At 47.6% G+C, this 20,480-nt stretch overlaps 1 protein-coding gene across 4 annotated transcripts; it reads left to right on the top strand.

The window, feature by feature from the left end:
* Positions 1–628: 628 nt before the first annotated feature.
* Positions 629–15,260, top strand: LOC138396240 (corticosteroid-binding globulin-like). Of its 4 annotated transcripts, XM_069489284.1 has the most exons (8): positions 629–745; positions 1,458–1,654; positions 3,007–3,070; positions 6,436–6,505; positions 6,794–7,422; positions 11,274–11,544; positions 13,372–13,519; positions 14,905–15,260. In XM_069489284.1, exons 5-8 carry the CDS (start codon positions 6,813–6,815, stop codon positions 15,088–15,090), a joined length of 1,215 nt encoding a protein of 404 aa, XP_069345385.1. In that variant the 5' UTR covers positions 629–745; positions 1,458–1,654; positions 3,007–3,070; positions 6,436–6,505; positions 6,794–6,812; the 3' UTR covers positions 15,091–15,260. The 4 variants fall into 4 exon arrangements, with proteins under 4 accessions (XP_069345385.1, XP_069345394.1, XP_069345376.1 ...); XM_069489293.1 differs by lacking the exon at positions 1,458–1,654; XM_069489275.1 differs by lacking the exon at positions 3,007–3,070.
* The last annotated feature ends 5,220 nt before the right edge of the window (positions 15,261–20,480 follow it).

The following is a 20,480-nucleotide window of genomic DNA, read 5'->3' as shown; positions in this document are numbered from 1 at the left end:
CCTGACACTCAATAAATACTCCTTTTTGCTTTAGAGCAATTTGAATTTGATGTCTGTCACCTGCAATCAAAAGAAAATTGATGAATAAAAACATGGGGGAGAGGGAAGGTGCCAGACTCCAGCGTTGAATGATCTTGGATTTGAATCTCAAGTGCAGCTCACTTAACGTCCACGTGCCCCAGTTTCCTGTCTGAAGAAGAGTGATAATAACAGTACCCGCTTCACGGAGTCAGAGTGAAGATTGAGTGGGAGAATCCACGCGAAGCGCTTGGCTGATACTATTTCACGTCTGCTTCTCCCACCAGACCGAGGCCCTCTGGAAGGCAGGACCTTGACCGATTCATCCGCAGCCGGAGCTAAGCACCTGGTCTTACACAGGTGTCTGCACCTTGGTGCTAATTACAAACACCTATGAGGTCTCTGCCAGCTGCCGCAGGGCAACCACACTGATGCAACTCCAGATACATTTTGATATCAAAAAATAAAACTTCAGTTAACTTCAAAGTTAATTTGCAGCATTGCTGTGTTCACTCAGATTTCTTAAGAAAGCCTCCCATTGGTTAATGGCTGGGGGGAGGGGCCCCCCGAAAGGTGAAGGCCACTGGAAGCCTCTAACCATTAACCAGCAGGCAAGCTGGCAAACGGGATTTAGCAGACAGCATCCTCTAGGGCTTACTGTACACCTGTGCAGGGTCCAGGGCAGCAGGACCGAGCCAGCGGGAGCAGCCCGAGCCTACTGCAGACTGTGAGTAACACCAGAGAACCCTCCGTCCCTCCTCCTGCCTGGAGTCCAGAGCAAAGTGATGACTGCGGCTTGCTTGTTTGTTTTGTTTTTTCATGGGACATTGAACATTAGGGCGGCCAGTAGTGATACGAGGTAGCCCTGTGGAGAATTTCCCAGATCCCAGAGTCTATGAGTCATGCCCAGGGGGTCCGTTGTCCCCTGGGCTCCTGCTCAGCAGGGGGCTGACACAGAGGGCTGTTGCTAGGAGTCATTCCCACCCATTGCCATGACTGGTGCTCCTAACCTCACCTCGTGGCCACACCACCACACAGCGAAAGTGTGAGAGCAAGGATGGGTCTGTGCCAGCCAGCACCCTTGATGGAGGATGCTGGCCTGGGGCAGGGGCCCACCTGGGACCTGTGTCTCTGCAGAGTGACATAGACCTTGCTCCACACAGCTCCTCGCTCAGTGAGCTGGGACAGGGTTGATGCAGACAGGACAGAACTATCTGCCTTGTGCCCCATAAGATCTAAATACGGAAGGCCTAGAACCATGCCTCCCCATAGGGGCATGTGTGAAAACAGGGAACACAGTGGGCATTTACCCCTGAGTCACTTCAGAGATGATAGACAAGGAGGACATACTGGAAATGCATGAGTAATATTGACACTCTACATTTTTGTGTGGCTGGGTACTTTTGACAGCTGTTTACTCATCATTTTGCTTTCTGCAGAGACAGGCAGAATGGTATGGACAGGCTCTGAAGTCAGACTGCTGGGCTTGGAATCCCAGCTCTGGATGGGTAACTCTACCTACCAGGCCCTCAGTTTTCTCATCTGTAAAATGGGCCCCAGGATGACCCATTAAGTGAGGTCACACAAGCCAAGCATTGATAGCAGCTGTGACTGATATTGACAACAACCTTGGGAGGTGGGTAAAGTTGTTAATCCTCATTATGCAGTATAAATACAGGAGGGGATGAGGCACACAATCGCCACAGGAAGGGATGGGAAGCCCACCTTGTTCTTGGCTTCATGCTACACAGGGTTCATGCCCAAGGGGGACCACAGAGAGGTGTGGCAGTGACCAGAGCTAAAGATTTCACTGTGATGGGGCAGGGACAGAGGGAAGCACAGAGGCAGGGCTTCCTGGAGGTGGTGACCTGGGACCTGCATTTCAAAGGCTAAGAGGGAGTGAGCCAGACAAGGCAGGGAGAGGAAGAGCCTACAAAGTCGCGCCACCTGGGCCAAGGCCAGGGCAGGTCCGCAGTCCACCTTTGTCCTCTGCTCCCAGTCTGGAGCGGGGCTCAGCAAACATGGGGGAGCTGCAGTGACCTGGCCTGGCCTGCCCCACCCTGCCCTGGGTGTGGGCTGGGAGCAACTCCGACATTCGGTGTTGGAGACGGGCAAGGCTAGGAGTGAGTATTAGTATCAACTCTATTTTATACCAAGGAAACTGAAGTCGAGTTTAAATAGCCTGCCCCACATCACCTAATTCATAAATAGCAGCATTGGGGTCCTGATCCAGCTCCAACTGCCACGAAACCCATGAAACAATTGTCCCAATGACCCAGCAGAAATCCAAGTCCGAAATCAGATCCGGGGGAGAAGCCAATAAACCCCAGCAGCTGGGGAGGAGGGCGAGGAGTGGGTCCCACTGTTATCAAAGTAGAGACGTAGAGAGCTCAGAGCAGCCAGCAGAGCTTGTTTTCCACTCTGGTGAGATAAGGACGGACTCAGGGAGTGTTGGAAGAGGACTCAGGTGAGGTAGGGGGTCCGTGGGAGGGGTGCCCACCTGTCTCTCTTGAGGTTCTGGCTTTAGAACATGGCAGCGAAGGGGCCTCTTGGGGTGTTCCAGAGCAGAACAGAGGCTCCCGCACTCATCGTGCACCTGTTGAAAGAAAAACCTTAGACAAATTAAATTTAGCAGAGTTTCTTTGAGCAAAGAAACAATTCATGATCCAGGCAGCACCTAAACCAGTATAGGTTCAGAGAGCTCCACCTACAGTGTGGGCAGACAGTATTTATAGGCAGAAAAAGGGAGGGACATACACAAGTAGCCTGATTAGTTACTGCTGGGTGTTTGCCTTATTTGGACACGTCTGAGTAGTGTGCAGCCTGTGACTGGCTGCAAGTTCAGCTGCTATCATTGGCCAAGACTCCGCTACTTGTTATAACACTGTACTCTGAAGTTAGGTTGCAGTTTGTTTACATATTAAGTTATAATATGTACAGAGGCAGCTTGAGGCCAAATTTAATTTAATTTAATTTAACTCATCACAGGCTTTTGAGATGCTGGTTTAAATGTGGGTTCCTGGCTCCTTCCCCAGAGCTGCTGGTACCACAGGTGAGGTAGTCCAGTGAGACCTGCTTCTCCTATAAACATCCCTTATTTATTGTGATACAGGTGCCTCCATAAAGCACATGGCTCAGGACCACTGGCCTTATAGACAGTGTCCATTAACTAATTTGGAACTTCTGTGGATTTTTTTTCAATTATCCCATACTGAAGACCTATACCCATTAATACTAATTCCCCAATCTCCCCTCCTCCTGGCCCCTGGTAACCACAATTCTACTTTCTGTCCCTATATATTTGATGACACTAGGAATGAAATTATGTAGTATTTGTCCTTTTGTGTAGGGCTTATTTCACTTAACATAATATCTTCAAGGTTTATCCATGTCGTAGCATGTCAGAATTTCATTCATTCATTCACAGACAGGGTCTCACTCTGTTGCCAGGGCTAGCATGCAGTGGCATCATCATAGCTCACCGCAACGTCAAACTGCTGGGCTCAAGCACTCCTCCTGCCTCAGCCTCCCAAGTAGCTGGGAGGCGATGACACCTGGCTGATTTTTCTATTTTTAGTAGAGATGGAGTTTCATTCTTGCTCAGGCTGGTCTCAAACTCCTAAGCTCAAGCGATACTCCCTCCTTGGCCTCCCAAAGTACTAGGATTACAGTTGTGAGCCACCAAGCCTGGCCTCAGATTGTGTTTTATTAGTGTTGGGAAATGCAACTGATTTTTGTGTGTTGATTTTGTATCCTGCAATTTTGTTGAATGTGTTTATTCTAACAGTTTTCTGTGGAATTTTTAGGGTTTTGTACATATAAGATCACGTCATCTGTAAACAGAGATAATTTTACTTCTTCCTTTTCAATTTGGATGCCTTTCCTTTTTCTTGCCCGATTGCTCTGACTAGAACTTCTAGTACTACGTTAAATAAAAGTAGTGAAAGTGTACATCCTTGTGTCATGCCTGATCTCAGAGGAAAAGCTTTTAGTCTCTCACTGTTGAGTTTAATATGGGTATAAAATATATTTATGAGTATAAAATATGTTTATAGGTTTTCATATATGGTCTATATTATGTTGAGGTGGTTTCCTTCTATTCCTAGTTTGTTATGTGTTTTATGAAAGAGTGTGTTGAATTATGTCAAATGCTTTTTTCTGTATCAATTGGGATGATCATGTGGGTTTTGCCTTCCTTCTGTGAATATGGCATATTACATTGATCAATTTTTGTATGTTGAACCAGGCTTGCGTTCCAGAAATAAATCTAACTTGGGTATGATATATAATCCTAATAACAGGTCCTCAAAATTAATTTACTCCATCATATCAGTTAGGGTTCTCCAGAGAAACAAAATCAATAACATATATAGAGAGATATATAAGAGGAGACTTATTACGGGAATTGGCTCATGTAATTATAGAGGCTGAGAAGTCCCATAATCTGCTGTCTGCAAGCTGGAGCCCTAGAAAACCTGCTGATATAATTCAGTCTGAGTCCGGGGGCCTGACAGCCCGGGGAGCTGATGGTGTAACTCCCAGTTCTAGGCCAAGGGCCTGAGAACAAGGGTTGAGGGGTGCTGGTGTAAGCCCGAGAGTCCAAAGGCCCAAAACCAGGAGCTCCAATGTCCAGGGGCAGGAGAACATGGATCTCCAGCTCAAGGACAGAGAGAGCGTTTGCCTTTCCTCCACCTCTTTGTTCTATCTGGCCTTCAGCAGATTAAATGTTGCCTTCCCACACTGGTGAGGGTGTAGCTTCTTAACTCAATCTACTGATTCATATGGTGATCTTTTCCAGAAATACTCTCGCATGCCTCTTTTATAAAGGCACTAATCCTATTATGAGGGTGGAGCCCTCATAACCTAATGACCTCTCAAAGACCCCACCTCTTAATACCACTACTTTGGCGATAAGGTTTCAACATATGAATTTTGGGGGGACACGAACATTCAGCCATAGCAGCTGGTAAAACATTATTTCTGGGTGTGTCTGGCACAAAATAAATAAAGCAAAAATTGATAGAATTGAAGGGGAAATAATTTTGAGACTTCAATGCTTCGCTCTTAATAATGGATAGACCAAACGTATAAGATAAACAAGGGACTAGAGGACTTGAACAACACAGCAAAAGAACTAGATCTATCAGACACATATGGAACACTCTACAACAACAACAGAACATAAATGCTTCTGAAGTGCACCTGGGGCATCCACTAGGATAGGCCATATGTTAGGCCACAGACCAGGTCTCCATAGATTTAAAAAGGCAGATATGATACGAAGTATCTTCTCTAATCACAATGAGATGAAGTTAGAAATCAAAAACACAAGGAAAACTAGAAAATCCACAAATTATGAAAATTAAACAACACACTCTTAGACAACCGATAGGTCAAAAAAGATATCGCAAGGGAAATTAGAAAATCATTCAAGACCAATGAAAATGAAAACACAACATTTTCAGTGAAAGTAGTGCAAAAAGGGAAATTTATAGCTGTAAACACTGATATAACAAGAAGGCCTCAAATCAATAATGGCATAAATTCAAATTAGAGTATTATATTAAATAACTTAAGGATGGTAACTATAATCCCCAATCCCCATGGTGATCACAAAGAAGATAGCTAAAGAGTATATACAAAAGAGATGAGAAGGGACTTAAAGTGTTTCAGTATAAAAAAATCAAACACAAGAGAAGACAGTACTATAGGGAATGAGGGATGAAAAATGTTATATCTTCTTGCTGTATTGAACATTTTATTAATATAAAATATCCTTCTTTGTCTTTTGTAAAATGTTTTATTTAAAATCTATTTTGTCTAATATTAGTGTAGCTACCCCTACTCTCTTTGGTTACTATCTGCATGGAATATCTTTTCCAACCTTTTCACTTTCAATCTATTTGTGTCTTTGGCTCTAAAGTGAGTCTCTTGTAGACAACATATGGTTGGATCATATTTTAAAAGGCTAATGTTTAAAAACAATTATGAGTCTAGGTTTATAATTTAGGGACTACAAAAAGGACAAACTAAACTGAAAACTAGCAGAAGGAAGGAAATAATAAAGATTAGAGCAGAGATAAATAAAATCAAGAGGATAGCTCTGTCCCCACCCCTTTTGCTTACTGATGTCACCAACTATATCTTTATGCATTGGGTGCTCCAAAACATAACTGATGCGTTTGCTTTTACCAGAGGTCCTTATTTCTTCATACAGCTTCGAGTTACTGTCCAGTGGCCTTTCATTTCAATCTGAATGAAATGCCTTTCATTTCTTGCAGGGTAAGTATTGTGGTAAAAAGCTTGCTCAGCTTTTGTTTTCCTGGGAATGTCTTAATTTCTTTCTCATTTTTTAAGGATAGTTTTGCTGGCTATGGGATTCTTCATTGACAGTTTGTTTTGTTTTGTTTCTTTCAGCACTTTGAACATATCTGTTGGGTGGACATTTAACCTTTCTGAGCATCTGCTTCTGCCTGCCTAAAACCAGGTTAATAATATTTACTTTATGAGTGTTTTGTTAAAAGTTAGATGAGATAACATAGGCAAAAATACCTTGCTCAGTGTTGGGTGCCTGGTAGACACTTGATAAATCATAGCAGGTATAGTTCATGTCTTCAAATGGAGCCCAGAGCCCCTCTGACTTGCCCCAGGTCACGCAGCCAGTGCGGAGGAAGGAACCGGAGCTTAAATGGGGTCTTTTGCCTGCTTCCTACCGCACAGTGCCCCACTGAATCGGAGGCTACCACATCATCTAACAAGATCTCTGGTTTGGCAGGGCCTGGCCATACTGGACAATGCCACTCACCCTGTATGCCTGTCTCCTCTGGCTGTCCACCAGTGGCCTCTGGACCACCCAGGCTGAGGACAGCAGTGCTAACGTGAGCATGAGGAGCCAACACCGGGGCCTGGCTCCAGCCAATGTTGACTTTGCCTTCAGCCTGTATAAGCACCTCATGGCCTCGGCTCCTCGCAAGAACATCTTTATCTCCCCTGTGAGCATCTCCATGGCCTTATCTATGCTGTCCCTGGGCACCCGTGGCCACTCACAGACCCAGCTTCTCCAGGGACTGGGCTTCAACCTCACGGAGACATCTGAGGCTAAAGTCCACCAAAGTTTCCAGTATCTCCACCACCTCCTTAGGGAGTCAGCCACCAGCTTGGAAATGACCATGGGCAATGCTTTGTTCTATGACCACAGCCTGGAGTTGCTGGAGACGTTCTCAGCAGACATCAAACGCTACTATGACTCGGAGGCTTTGCCTACAGATTTCCAGGACTGGGCTAGAGCCAGCAGACAAATTAATGAGTATGTCCAGAATAAGACACAGGGGAAAGTTGTCAACTTGTTCTCAGAACTGGATAGCCCAGCCATCCTCATCCTGATCAACTACATCTTCTTCAAAGGTACCCCGACCCGTCCCACCCTGACAAGGCCCATCCACTATTGCCAAGAATAGTAACAGCGATCAAAATCCAGGGTACACTCTGGGGCAAAACCTTTGATTTTATAAAGCACATGCACATCTGGGAATCTCCATCTTCACAATCCTGTTGGGAAGGTGGAATCATAGCATTTTATGAAAGATCAAAATAACACCCAGAAGAGCTAAGCAACTCACCCGAGTTCTGGCAGGGTTGTTCAAGGCCCATGCACAGAACCAGGAACAGCCTGGCTATGTCGGTCTCTACAAATATGGACTGTCAGGCACTGGGCCAGGGGCTGGAAACACAGTCTAGAACTGACATACCCCCACCCCTCAGGAACTCCCAGATGCCCCCAAAGCCTCTTGCACACACTGCCCAGGCACTCATGGCCAGCTCTGACTAGATCTTGCCTCAGTTTCCCAAAATGACTATGGCTAAAAAAAATCTTGAGGGAAATTTGTTAAAATTACAGATTCCAAGCCTGTGCCAGACCTACCAAAGCAAAACCTCTGTAGGAAAGCCCTAGAATTTGTATTTTTAACAAGTATTCCCTCCCACACCAGGTAATTTTTTTATGATCAGGCAATTTGGAGACACATTGTTGCCGAGAATAAAATCTAAACTCCCTAACCTAGAGCAGTGGTTCTCAACTGAGGCTAATCCCCCTACCCTCCTGGGGACGTTTGGCCATGTCTGGAGACATTTGGGGTTGTCACAACTGGGGTGGGTGGAGGCTGGGGAGGCTGCTGAGCGTCCTACTCACAATACCCCGGATGCCTCCCGCCGGGGATATCTGCTCCCCAGTGCCATAGTGCCAAGGCCGACAAACCCTGGCCTGCAGTCGTCGACTTTTTCTGTCCTCTTGGCCTCTTGCCTCCACATTTTCCCTCCTCCGAGCTGTCGACAGCAGACAGGCAGACCCACGCACCGTCCAACCGCACCAAAGTCTTTCCACGGCTGGAGCATGCCTGGCTCCCCAGAAGCCCGTGCCAGCCTCCCATTGCTGCTGTAACAAAGTGCCATAGATTTGGGGACTCATAATAATACAAATTCATTAGCTCGCAATGCGGGAGGTCAAAATTCCAAAGTGGGTCATGCTAGGCTAAAAGGAAGGTTTTGGTCAGGCTGGTTGCTGCTGGAGGCTCTGGGGAGAATGCGTTTCCAGGCCTTTCCCAGCTTCTGGAAGCCGCCTGGCTCCCGGCCCCCTCCGTCCGCAAGGCCAGCAATCGCAGCCACTCCGACCTCTGCTTCCCTCTCCCACCCACGAGGACCACCTGGTTAATCTCCTCCTCTCGAGGCCAGCTGATGAGTAACTGTAATGCCACCCGCAGCTTAATTCCCTTTCAACATGTAAGCTAACATATCCACGGTTTCCAGGGATTAGGATGCAGACATCTTTGGGGCCTTTATTCTGCCTGCCACAAACATGTGTCCCTCAACAACATCACAGGATCATCCAGGCTGTAATCCCCGGCAGCTCCTCATGCTCCCTTCTCCGTCCCCCTCCCACACCTCCTCATTGCCTGGGCTGACTTAGCATCTCTGAGAGTAGCCCCCCCCCACCGACCCCTGGCGCCTGCCTCTGGCTCTTGCCATTTCTCCATCCCAGGGCTGGGAAGCCCCTGCAGAGGCCGCCCTCCTCTAAGGGAGGCGACGCTGAAAGTCTGACCAGGCAGAGGCAGCTTTCTTTACACCTGACAGTGGGAGGGCCGCGGGGAGGCTGGGGGCATTTGCCCAGAAATGGTTCTGGGGGCTCCTGCCAATCCCACAGGCCGTCTCTCCCGCGAGGCTGTGCACGCCTGTGCAGGGCTTCCTTGTCTCTTTGGGGGCCTTTGCTTAGTGCCTGGCACATGGAAGGCGAGCAGCTGCATGGAGGTTCTGGCAACACAACTTTGGCAAAGGGCACGGCAAACCCAGGCACAGGAAGGGCCCTACTGAGCCCGGCTGAGGCCCGAGCATGCGTGGGCAGCTTACCAGACATTGATAGGGGTGAAATGCACAGTCTTCCTATGATACAGCAAAACGAACTGACAAGCCCTGGGTTAAGCTGGGGGATACTCTGAAATGTTCCCAGCAAGACAGGATGACAAACAGAAATGAAGAGTGGTATCATTATTATCACTAAATTTAAGACACGTAAAATGTCCCTGGTATGTTCTTTACGTCCTGGACTCTCCTGACAGCTCTGTTTAGAGAACATTAAAAATATTGTTGAAAGATTTTCCAGGGGAATCATCTTTGCCTTCTCAGATTTTCTCCCATAAATTCTTAAGTTTCTCTACCAAGAGTTCTCCTAAGAATTTTTGAGAAGAAATCCCTTAAAGTAGAGGTTGAATCCCATTCTGTATTTTGTTTTATGCCAAACTAGATGTGTTATTCTTGCTTCTAGAAAAGAAATGGTAAAAAGCAAGTAGCAAACTTTTAAGGATGAAAAACTTGACAATGAAAAATATTTTATCCACTTTTTTTTATATTGCTCTAAGTAGGACGAGTTAGCCACAAAACACCACCCCTCCAGTTCTGAGGACATCCGTTGGAGGATGCGTTGAGAACCCTCAGATTATCCCACTTGCTGTGAGACAGACAGACGACGATGAGTTCACACTCAGCGTCTGCAGATGCCGAGGTTAGAGAGGTCATCCAGGAGGGACCAGGCACCGCTCCTGCTGCTCCCGGCTCCGCGGCCCCGGCTCATTTCTCTCCATCCTCCAGCCCCTCCCTGTGGTCTCCATCATTCGCCTTTACACGGGGTTTGAGGCTGGCCCAGCACCAGGAATTTGGGCCGTGCCATTCATGGATCCCACAGGCGGTGGGATGGAGAGGGGTCTACCTGGAGCTGTGTTCGGGCCACCTTTAAGCAGCTGCAGCTGGGAAAAGGTGACCTCACAAGGGCTTCAGGGCCTGCAGTCAGGGGCAGCCGGGACACCCGAGGCCTGCAGGATGCAGGGAACTCAGTGATCTGGTCAGGGCTGCGGAGCCGAGAGCTAGAGTGGAGGACGCCCTGCGAGACCAAACCCGTGTGGCTATCCTGCTCAGGGTTGTTTGGAATAAGCTCGGGACACAAGAGGCCCCGCAGGTGCCAGGCGATCAAGCAGGCTCGGCTCAGTCTAAGGAGCAATTTTCTTCCCCTGAGAGCTTCCCAGTACTGCCAGATCCCACTGTGAAGGTGGTGAGGTCCCCGTCCCCGGCAAACCACCAGGCTGGGTGACAGCATTGTGGGGCATGGGAGAGGGATCTGAGGTTCACCTGGGTGGGAGGCTGTGACCCTGAAGGAGTTTTCTCGCTCTGACTCTGCATTCGGGAAACGTGGCTTTGAAGGAGGGACCATGCCACTGCGGGGGCCTGGGTACTGTTGACTGGGCCAGCCGGGCTGTCGGGTAGAGATGGACAGATGGCCCATTCCCCCAAGTCACCCTCCCTGCCCCTAGGGACCTTGAGTTCAAGGCTTGAGGCCCAGCACCTCTTCCAGAGCCTGAGAGCCGGACCCGCTCCAGGCTGGGCCCCGAGGCAAGGTCTGGCTCAGGTGAGTCCTACCCCAGATCCAAGGACCACCCTTCTCTTGGTCTCGCCCCTCTCCGTGTTTAGAAGCCACTCTCAGAAGCAGAGCTAATCCCCCACCCATTCCGAGAGGTAGAGGATAGAACAGGCTTTAAACCCCTGGGAATTTTCATGTCTTACCAGAAAACTCCCAAGGCTCGAGCGGGGACATTCCAGGCATGCGGGAGGCTGCTGTGTCACACTCTTCAACTGTCCCTGAGGCTGCCCCGGGTTCCATTTCCCTCTTGGCCCTACAGGCCTGTCTCCTACCTTCTCTCTCCTCCCCTTCCCAGGCACGTGGGCGCAGCCCTTTGACCAGGAAAGCACCCGGGAGGAGAACTTCTACGTGAATGAGACGACAGTGGTGAAGGTGCCCATGATGTTCCAGTCTAGCGCCATCAACTACCTGCGCGACTCAGAGCTCCCCTGCCAGCTGGTACAGCTGGACTACGTGGGCAACGGGACCGTCTTCTTCATCCTTCCCGAGGAGGGGAAGATGGACACGGTCATCGCCGCGCTGAGCCGGGACACGATTCAGAGGTGGTCCACGTCCCTGACCACTGGGTAAGCCCCCTGGCCATCGCGTTGATTTCTGCAAAGCACCTGTTCCCGGAACGTGGGGCAGGTGGAAAGAGGGTGCACCTGGGCATCCTTCTTTCCCCAGACTCACCCTCAGGGCTCACTGTTTTCCTGTCTTCTGGGTCCCCAAAGGCGGTGAGGTTCTCTGACCTAGAGGTCACACTTAGCAATCTGTCAGTCAACACTGAGATACTTTGGGGCCTTCCACAAAGTGAGGACCCCTCTCTCCGTGAGGTTCAGAGCCACCCTCTGTCTGTATTATCATATTTTTGCATCATTTTTTGAAGTGAGGTCACCAACCACACAGCTCCCCATTTATCAATTCTTTATCTTGTTTACCTGAAACCAAGCCCTGCTAAAGATTCCTGGGAGACTCCATTAAAATACCACGAAAACGACCTCTGTATCCATCATGGAACCAATGCAAGGCCTATGAATGGTTCCTTAGTCACCCAAGGAATCTAACTCGTCTTCTATCAATCAGCAAATAATAAAGTGAGGATATACATAGGTAATGATTAAGAAAAAAGAGAGGGGTGTGCACGCTGATGAGCTGGTGGCCAGGAGGAGAGCTGTCTGTAACCTCGGCCCAAGCAGGGGGCCGGTGCAGAGTCGGCTCTGGGGGAAGATCAGCTGAGTCTCTAAGTTAGCAATGAATGAATGAATGAACAAGTGAACTCGTTTCCCCCCAGGCAGCTCTAAGCTAAAGAGCAACTGAAATTATTGTCACGCATGTGCCCAGCCCTGCTCCTCACCTTGGAGGAGGAAGGAGGTGTTCTTGAGAACGTGGTCGTCCCTCTTGGAGAGTCAAGTTCTGTCTGTGCACAAGAATCAGAAAATGCCAGCAACACAGAAGCTGGGGGCAGGTGGGCTGGTGCAGACTCACAGGGCAGAGGGGATGCAGGGATGGAGGGGAGGGCGTGGGCACTGGGATCCCGGATAGCTCAGGAAGGCTGGAGGGGCTGGCAGCCTTTCATTTACTCGTTCACTCATTTGAGGCACACACGCGGAAGCACCTGCTATGTGGCGCACATTAGGCTAAGCACACGGATGGGTGCCTGCGGTCTCCAGCCTCGCCCAAGGCTGCTCTTGCTCAGCGAAGAGCGTCCCGTGCCTTCCCTCCCACCTGCCGGAGCCCGTGCACTTCCACTGAGACCCCTCCGTGTCAGGGTTCAGACGACTTCTCTCCCTCTAGGGAGCAAAGGAAGAAATTTAAAAATAAAACCGAAGCCCTGATATGTCAAAGAGAGTGGATGCCCGCGCCAAGCCCACCACACCACTTACCTTTCTAGAAACCCCGCGTGCCTCACCCACTGGAAACCGCCAACCGAATCATCGAGTTGTTGCAGAACCAGAGCTTTAGCACCCAAGGGCTGGGAGAACCTGGGTTCGACCACCTTCTTGCGTGGATGAGGACATGAGCACAGAGGGGGCTGGACTTGGCGAAGGCCACACTACTGCTCCCAGCCGGGTGCTCCCTCCTCCTCTGCTGCAAGCTCCCTCCCTCCCCCATGCTCTGGGGACCAACAGGACTTCTTTAGGGACCATTGTCTTAAGTGCTTAGTGGTCCAGCTACATCACAGGTAGAACTGGCTCAAAGGAATTGCTGAGAAAAAAAGAATGTGCAATTCAGGGGCCCAAAGAGGAAGCTGCCTGTGTGGTGGGGGCAGAGGCCTGCCCCTCCTCCTGTCCCCAAGGAGCAGGTCAGGCTGGGAGGCGGGTGCTGGAGGGATCACATGAGGAAATGGCAGTCTGGCGGGGAGAGGAGGTGCTGTCCTGGAAGGTCTAACCCCATCTGCTTGTCCCGAGCAGCCAGGTGGACCTGTACGTCCCGAAGGTCTCCATCTCCGGAGCCTACGACCTGCAGGGCGTGCTGGCAGACATGGGCATTGCAGATTTGTTCACCAACCAGGCAAATTTCTCCGGCATCACTCAGGAGGCCCAGCTGAAGGTATCTAAGGTAAGTGTCTTGGGAGCCCACCTTTATTTCCCTCCAAAATTCACAATAAAAATAATAACAAGCAACACTGAGCTCATTCATGAACGGGCCTCTAGGTCCCAGGCTGAGAACCCCTAGTCTGGGCCAAGCCCCTTGTTCCACAATGGGGTGAAGTCTCAGTGAGAAACTGTGGGGTCCCCGACAAGGGAGGACTATAGCCTAGGCATCTGCCTGTCCCACCAGACCATGCAGAGGGCCCTACAGAAAATGGAGTTGTCATGGTGGCCCCGGCAAAAAGAAAGGGAAAGTGGCAAACGTCTAACTGGGATTAGATGGAGCCTTCTACCCAGTTACAGTCACTGGCTTCACTCTTTGGCGTTATGTTCTGTGATTCATTTATTCATAAAATTTTTATTGAACATCTACTAAGTGCCCCCAAATCGTGCAAGGCTCTGAGCAAGCCTGCATTACTCAGACGTAGCCCCTGCCCTCAAGGCACAGGGGCTTTGTGGCCACCACGGTACCTGCACACAGCTATGTCCTCAGTAAAATTCTTGCTGGGTGAGTGGCTTGAGTCACTACAGCTACCTCCTTATAAGGCAGGTATTGCCCCAACTTCTCAGGGCGGGTACGTAGCTCGCCCATGGTCACACAGCTAGTAAGTCTGACATTTGATCTCGGGTCTGTGGACCCCAAACCTCATCTTCTCAGGACACACGGCAAGGGTTCCGACCCCAGCTCCGCTCTGGGTGCCTGCCTACAGAGCTGCTCAGAGCCTCAGAGTCCTTGCCGTAAAGCGGAGTCGATGAGAGTTCCCACCCCCTGGGGCGTTGTGAGCTCAGCGAACCTCACCTGTTGTTTAACTGAGCCAGGTTATGATCCGCTGAAGGCTTTCAATACAAGCCAGTCAAACATATGGCTGATCTCAGAATTTCTTCTAATTTTGATCACAACGAGGGATGTATTACTGGTCATTTACGGTTTAGATTCTGCTTCAGTTTTCCCAAACAGAGCAGGCATGAGTACTTCGCAGAAACTGAACCTTGGTATTTACCTAGCAGAGTGGAAAGGGAGCCAGGTCTCCTCTGCCAGCCCAGACCCCGGTAAGAAGCACCCAACATGGATATTGAAGCCCAGTTCAAGCCATGAGACTCTAATCTCTGTGTGATGGGCCCAACCTGCCCCTTGTATAGGGAGGAAGCATGGGTGTGGCCGGATTCTGGAGGTGGACAGACCTGGGCTGTCGTCCTGGGGCTGCCGCTCGGATGAGGAGCCTGCACGTGACCTTCTCGGAGCCTCCGCTTCACCTACCAAAGCTGAGGGTGGGAGGAGTCCAGGCAACGCGGCCTGGAAAGTGCTAACATGTGGCAGGAGCTCACCACCTGTCTCTGGTCCGTGTCTAACAGGTGGTCCATAAGGCTGTGCTGCAACTCGACGAGAAGGGTGTGCAGGCAGCTGCCTCCACTGGGGTCACCCTGAACCTGACGTCTGAGCCTCTCACCTTCAGTTTCAACAAGCCCTTCCTCATCTTGATCTTCGACCACTTCACGTGGAGCAGCCTTTTCCTGGGCAAGGTTGTGAACCCAACCTAGGAGAATGTCCGCCCAGGAGGCATGGCACTGTCTGACTTTGGGTACCAGGAACCCCACGGAAATGTTTCGGAGGGTGGGTGACTTGCCCCAATCTTCTCCATCTTCTCCTCCATCCAACCAGAGTTGTCTGTACCTTCACACATCTTGCAATAAATGTCACTGTGACTCTGCTGACAAGTGTGGTTGAAGGGAAAGGCCTGGGGACAATGAAGTTTGCAGTTATAAACCGCCAGGCCTGGTATCTTGGTCTGTTCCTGCTGCCGTAACAAAGTACTATAGTCTGGGTGGCTTACAGGCAACGGAAGTTGATGCTCAGTTCTGGAGGCTGGAAGTCTGAGCTCTGGGTGCCAGGCTCACCAGGTTCTGGTGAGGGCCCGCTTCCTGGTTCAGAGATGTCTGACTTTTTGCTGTGTCTTCAAGTGGCAGAAAGAACAGAAAGAGCTCTCTGGGGGTCCCTTTTATAAGGGCACTAATCCCACTCACGAGGGCTCTACCCTCAGGACCTGATCACCTCCCAGAGGCCCCCACCTCCTAAGACCATCACCTTGGGGGTGAGGATCTCAACATAGGAATTTTGGAGGGACACAAACATTCAGCCCATGACACCTGGTACCACCACAGGAGGAACGACTCCTCCAGCCAACAAACCCACCTCTCTTCCCTGACAAGTGCAGATGGATGTGGCACCTTTGATTCATGCTGGATCTTAGGGGTCAGGCGGTGCAGGGACATGCGGGAAAGAGCAAGGTTTCGGAATGTGACTGGCCTGAGACGGAATCCCAGCCGGGTCCCCTGAGGCAGGATGCTGGGGCTCTGCGCTGCGCCTTCTAAGGTTTCCTGGAGGGAGGGTTGGGGGTGGTGGAAGTTTCTGGGCTCCCACAGAGAGGCTCCACTTGAAGCCTGCTGTGGGTGAAGAGTGGAGTCTCACTCCAGAAAGATGGAAGGAGACTTACCAGATGTGTGGGACCAGTTCTAACATTCACCGGTTTTCTTTTATCACAAAAGCAACACATGCTGAAGCAAAGCCCTGGGAAGAAGCTCAGGTCAGGCCATCTAGAGGCAGTGCCCTCCCCCCAAACCAGTGTGGTCCTCCCCTGGCGGCACTAGTAACACTCCTTCTGTTTGGTGGGCTTTTGGATTGGTTTTGTTGGATTTTGTTTGGTGTGGTTTTCACACTGCCTATTTTTATAAGCCAAACAACACAGAGTTTATAAATTTCCTCTCCCCTAACTCCAGCCAGTTGAATCACTATATATGTGCATATATACACATTTATTTCAGAGCCTTTTTTAATTTATTATCGGAAATTTAGAATAAATCAGAAGTGGCATTTCAAATCAATGGGAAAAACAAATTGTGTTAAAACACTTATTAAAAATGTTTGGGGGCAACCAGACCAGCCAGCTGAAAAATGAAGTAGAGTTGGAATCATTCTCATCGTTATGCCAGGATCAATTCCAGGTAGATCAAAGATTTAAATATAAAAATTGAAATCCTGACATACTAGATATGTGTTTAAAAATAATTTCATAATGAGAAAGACGTATCTAAGAATGCTAAAAATACAGAAGCCATTAAAGAAAATACTGATACATTCAACTACATAAAAAATTGTTTAAAGAATAATCAAATTTAAAAGACAAATGACAAACTGCCAAAATTATTGTCATTCATATTACTATATTCAAAGAGTTAATTTCTTCTACAAGTTCAATTCTTAAAAAAAAAAAAAAATGAAGTTCTGGTTGACCCTAGAATAATGGTAGCTGTATGAATATGAACTTCTTACACATCCTCCCAACAAGCTATAAAATCAGCAGTAAAACAAATAAAACCTCACATGATCTAAGCCTTCACCATTACATCCTTACATGCAATTAGAGCCCCAGGAGGGGGGAAATGCAGGAAACAGAAAAATATTTGAAGAAATAATAACTAGTTCTTTTCCAAACCTGATGGAAACCATAAACACACGGGTCCAAGAAATTCATTAAATAGAAATGCAAAAAACGCAAGCCAAGGCACAACATAACCATACTGCTTAAAACCAAGGATAAAGAGAAAATTTTAAAAGCAGCCAGAAAAATTTTAAAAAGACACATTACATGTAAGGCACAAAGATAAAGATGAGGATTGGCTTCTCATCAGAAATTGTGCCAGCCAGCTGATGGGATGCACTCAGATGGGCACATTACTTCTGTAGTATTTGTGCCCAAAGTATCAGCTTGACATGAGGAAATATCACACAAATCCAAATGGAAAGAGATTCTATAAACCATCTAGCTGGTATTCTCCTAAGGTCCTAGTCAAGAAAGACAACCTGAGGAGCTGTCCCAGATGACGGAAGGGGAATAAGGAGACGTGACAACCGGGTGCAACGCAGGTTTCTGAATTGGACTCTGGACCAGAAAAAGAACATTGGTGGGACAATTGAAAGAGGTGGAATAATATTCATGTTATAATATCACTGCATTTCCCTGGTCTTGACCGTTGTTCTGTGGTTGTGTGATATGCTCATATTTGTAAAAGCTAGATAAAGGGTATGTGGAAACGCCGTTGTTTTTGCAAATTTTTGTTAAGTTTGAAGTCTAAATAAAAAGTTAAAGCAGAAGAACTCATACAAGCCATAACACAATGGTACGACACCTTTAAAGTTCGGGGGGCAGGGGGAATGTCATAATATCTTTCAAAAAGAAAAAAAAGCAAAAACAATCCTTTAAAAATAAAGGCAAGGTAAAGATTTTTTTTCAGACAAATAAAAGCTGAGAAAATTTATCATCTTCACTCAAGAAATTTTAAAAGTAATTTTTTAGGCAAAAAGAAGAGGACTCCAGATGGAAACTTGGACCTACTGGATAGGGTAAATATGGGTTAAAAAATACAAAATATCTTTAAAATAACCAACTAAAGCAAAAATAATACCAACGCATTTTGGTATGCTAGTTATCAGCTTACTGCTTCTCAGCTCCAAATCCTCCCTTCCTTGCTGCTTTGCAAAAATGGATCTGGACCTTTTCAGTAGTTTTGCTTTGCCAGCCAAGCATGATGTTAACTTCGTCAGTAGAGGGTGCTAGAGAGACACTTCAGGAGGATGAGGCTTCGCCTCCCTGGTTCAGGCCAAAAAACATTACAATGAGACAAAGAACTAGATGATTAGATAAAAAGAAAGAGAGAGATAGATGGCATGTACCTTTAGAAATTGGAATTTAAGGATAATTCCTTAAATATAAGTACATATTTATACCTTTTTAACACACACACACACACACCTGATTCCTAAAACTAACATCTTACTTAATAGGAAAACACTAAATGCATTTCCACTAAAGACAAGGCTGCTTGTTATATCCACTACCATTTCATACTGTCCTGGGGGTATTAAACAATGCAATTAGACAAGAGAGAACAGAGGCATAAGAACTGGAATAAAATAAAGTACAACTGGCTGGGCGCAGTGGCTCACACCTGTAATCCTAGCACTCTGGGAGGCCGGGGCGGGTGGATTGTTTGAGCTCAGGAGTTCGAGACCAGCCTGAGCAAGAGTGAGACCCCATCTCTACTAAAAACAGAAAGAAATTATATGGAAAACTAAAAATATATACAGGAAAAAAAAATTAGCTGGGCATGGTGGCGCATGCCTGTAGTCCCAGCTACTTGGGAGGCTGAGGCAGGAGGATCACTTGAGCCCAGGAGTTTGAGGTTGCTGTGAGCTAGGCTGACGCCACAGCACTCTAGCCCAGGCAACAGAGTGAGACTCTGTTTCAAAAAAAGAAAAAAAAAAACACCAAACAAAATAAAGTACAACTATCTTTATTTGCAGATGACATGGTAAAACATTGCATAATTGCATAAATAAACAAGATGATACCAAAGTCCATATAGAAAAATAAACCTGCAAATAAAATGATAACACAAACTCAAATAATAAAAGAATTTTGCAGGATATCAGGATATAGAATTAACATACAGATAATTCAGATGGAGACGCTGCTGCTTGGACTGCGGTGGTGGCAGTGGAAGTGATGAGAAGTGTTAGATTCCACAACAGTTGGCAGGATTTGCTAATATGTGAGTGAGAGAGAAAGAGAGAGGAGTCAAAGGTGGATTGCAAAGTTTTTGGCCTTAGCAACTGGAAGGATGGATTTGCCATGCACTGAAATGGGGAAGAATGTGGGAGGAACAGGTCTGGGAGTAGGTTCAAAAGTTCAGTCTTAAACATTCAGATCAGAAATATCTATTAGAAATCTAAGTGGAGATGTCAAGAAGGCAGCTGGATCTGGAGTCTAGGGCCAGGGCCAGGCTGGAGATATTAATATCAATTTAAGACCTATCAGCATATAGCCAGAATTTAGAACCACGAGACAGGATGAGCTTGCCTAGGGAGGGGGCTGTGCAGACGGAGAATAGTTGGAAGCATAGAACAGGCTTTCAGGTGTTTGTCCAACAGATCAGTTCACCTACTGGAGTACAGGGAAGACAGCTGTAAGCAATCCATGGCTATGCCTTCTGAAGCTCATCAACCCAAAATCTGACACAGAGATGAGTCCGGCTAAAGGTCCCCAGTGTTAGTTTCATCTTCATCATTCTTTTCTGTTTCTTCAAATCTTTAGTGCCTAGCAAAGGACCTCAAACATTATAAGCCCTCAATGAATGTTTGCTGAATAAATTTATAAATTAACCTTCCAGATAAGTCATGTCCTCAATTTATATTCCAGTCTGAGAGCCTGGACCAACTCTGCGACCAGGAGAGAAGGAGGGGGACATAGTGACCATGTGGGAATTAATATTTAAGCCCCTATTATACACCATGGTTCTGGGTACTTAACATATATTATTCCTCTGAACAACCCTGTGAAACTGGAACTTCTCTAAGACTAATTTAGTATCAATGAGTAGTTTTCATACGTTTTTTTGAGCCACAGAACTCATCTTTCCAAACAACATATTTTCAAAGGAGAACTCCAGTATATAAAATAGATACTATCAGAGTTTCTCTAGCTAACGATGGGTAGGGGGTTGAAAGTTCTCTTTGCTCCCCTCCCCGTCCACCTCAGTCCCCTGGAGAGTCCTCCTGGAAGCACTGGGGGCTGCAGAATCCAGGGAACGAAGACAGCAACCACCCAGGAGTCTGTGGGACTGCTAGAAGCAGCTGTTGGGTTAATTTGGGTTGTTTTTAAAACACAGGGAAATGGACACATAGGCATTCCTTGCTAAAGAGAATGTGGGGTGAGTCATTGGCTGAGAAATAAAACCAGTTCACTAAAGCTGAAGTAATGTTTGATAAGCCAGAAATATTTCCCCTGTGATAGACCATTACAAAAGACTCGTTAATGGAAATAATCTTGGAAAAGGGAAAAAAAGAAAGTGTGACCTTTTTAGTGTGCGTAGAC

Source organism: Eulemur rufifrons, chromosome 2 (assembly GCF_041146395.1).
Source record: "Eulemur rufifrons isolate Redbay chromosome 2, OSU_ERuf_1, whole genome shotgun sequence".
NCBI lineage: Eukaryota > Metazoa > Chordata > Mammalia > Primates > Lemuridae > Eulemur > Eulemur rufifrons.
Note: the sequence above shows the minus strand (reverse complement) of the source record. Positions and strands in the feature narration are given on the sequence as shown.

Excerpts from the sequence above, each read along its gene's own strand:
- LOC138396240 (XM_069489266.1), top strand. The coding sequence starts at position 6,813 with ATGCCACTCACCCTGTATGCCTGTCTCCTCTGGCTGTCCACCAGTGGC. Across the intron at positions 11,545-13,371 it reads TCCACGTCCCTGACCACTGG|CCAGGTGGACCTGTACGTCC; the intron begins GTAAGCCCCCTG and ends TGTCCCGAGCAG. Across the intron at positions 13,520-14,904 it reads CCCAGCTGAAGGTATCTAAG|GTGGTCCATAAGGCTGTGCT; the intron begins GTAAGTGTCTTG and ends CGTGTCTAACAG.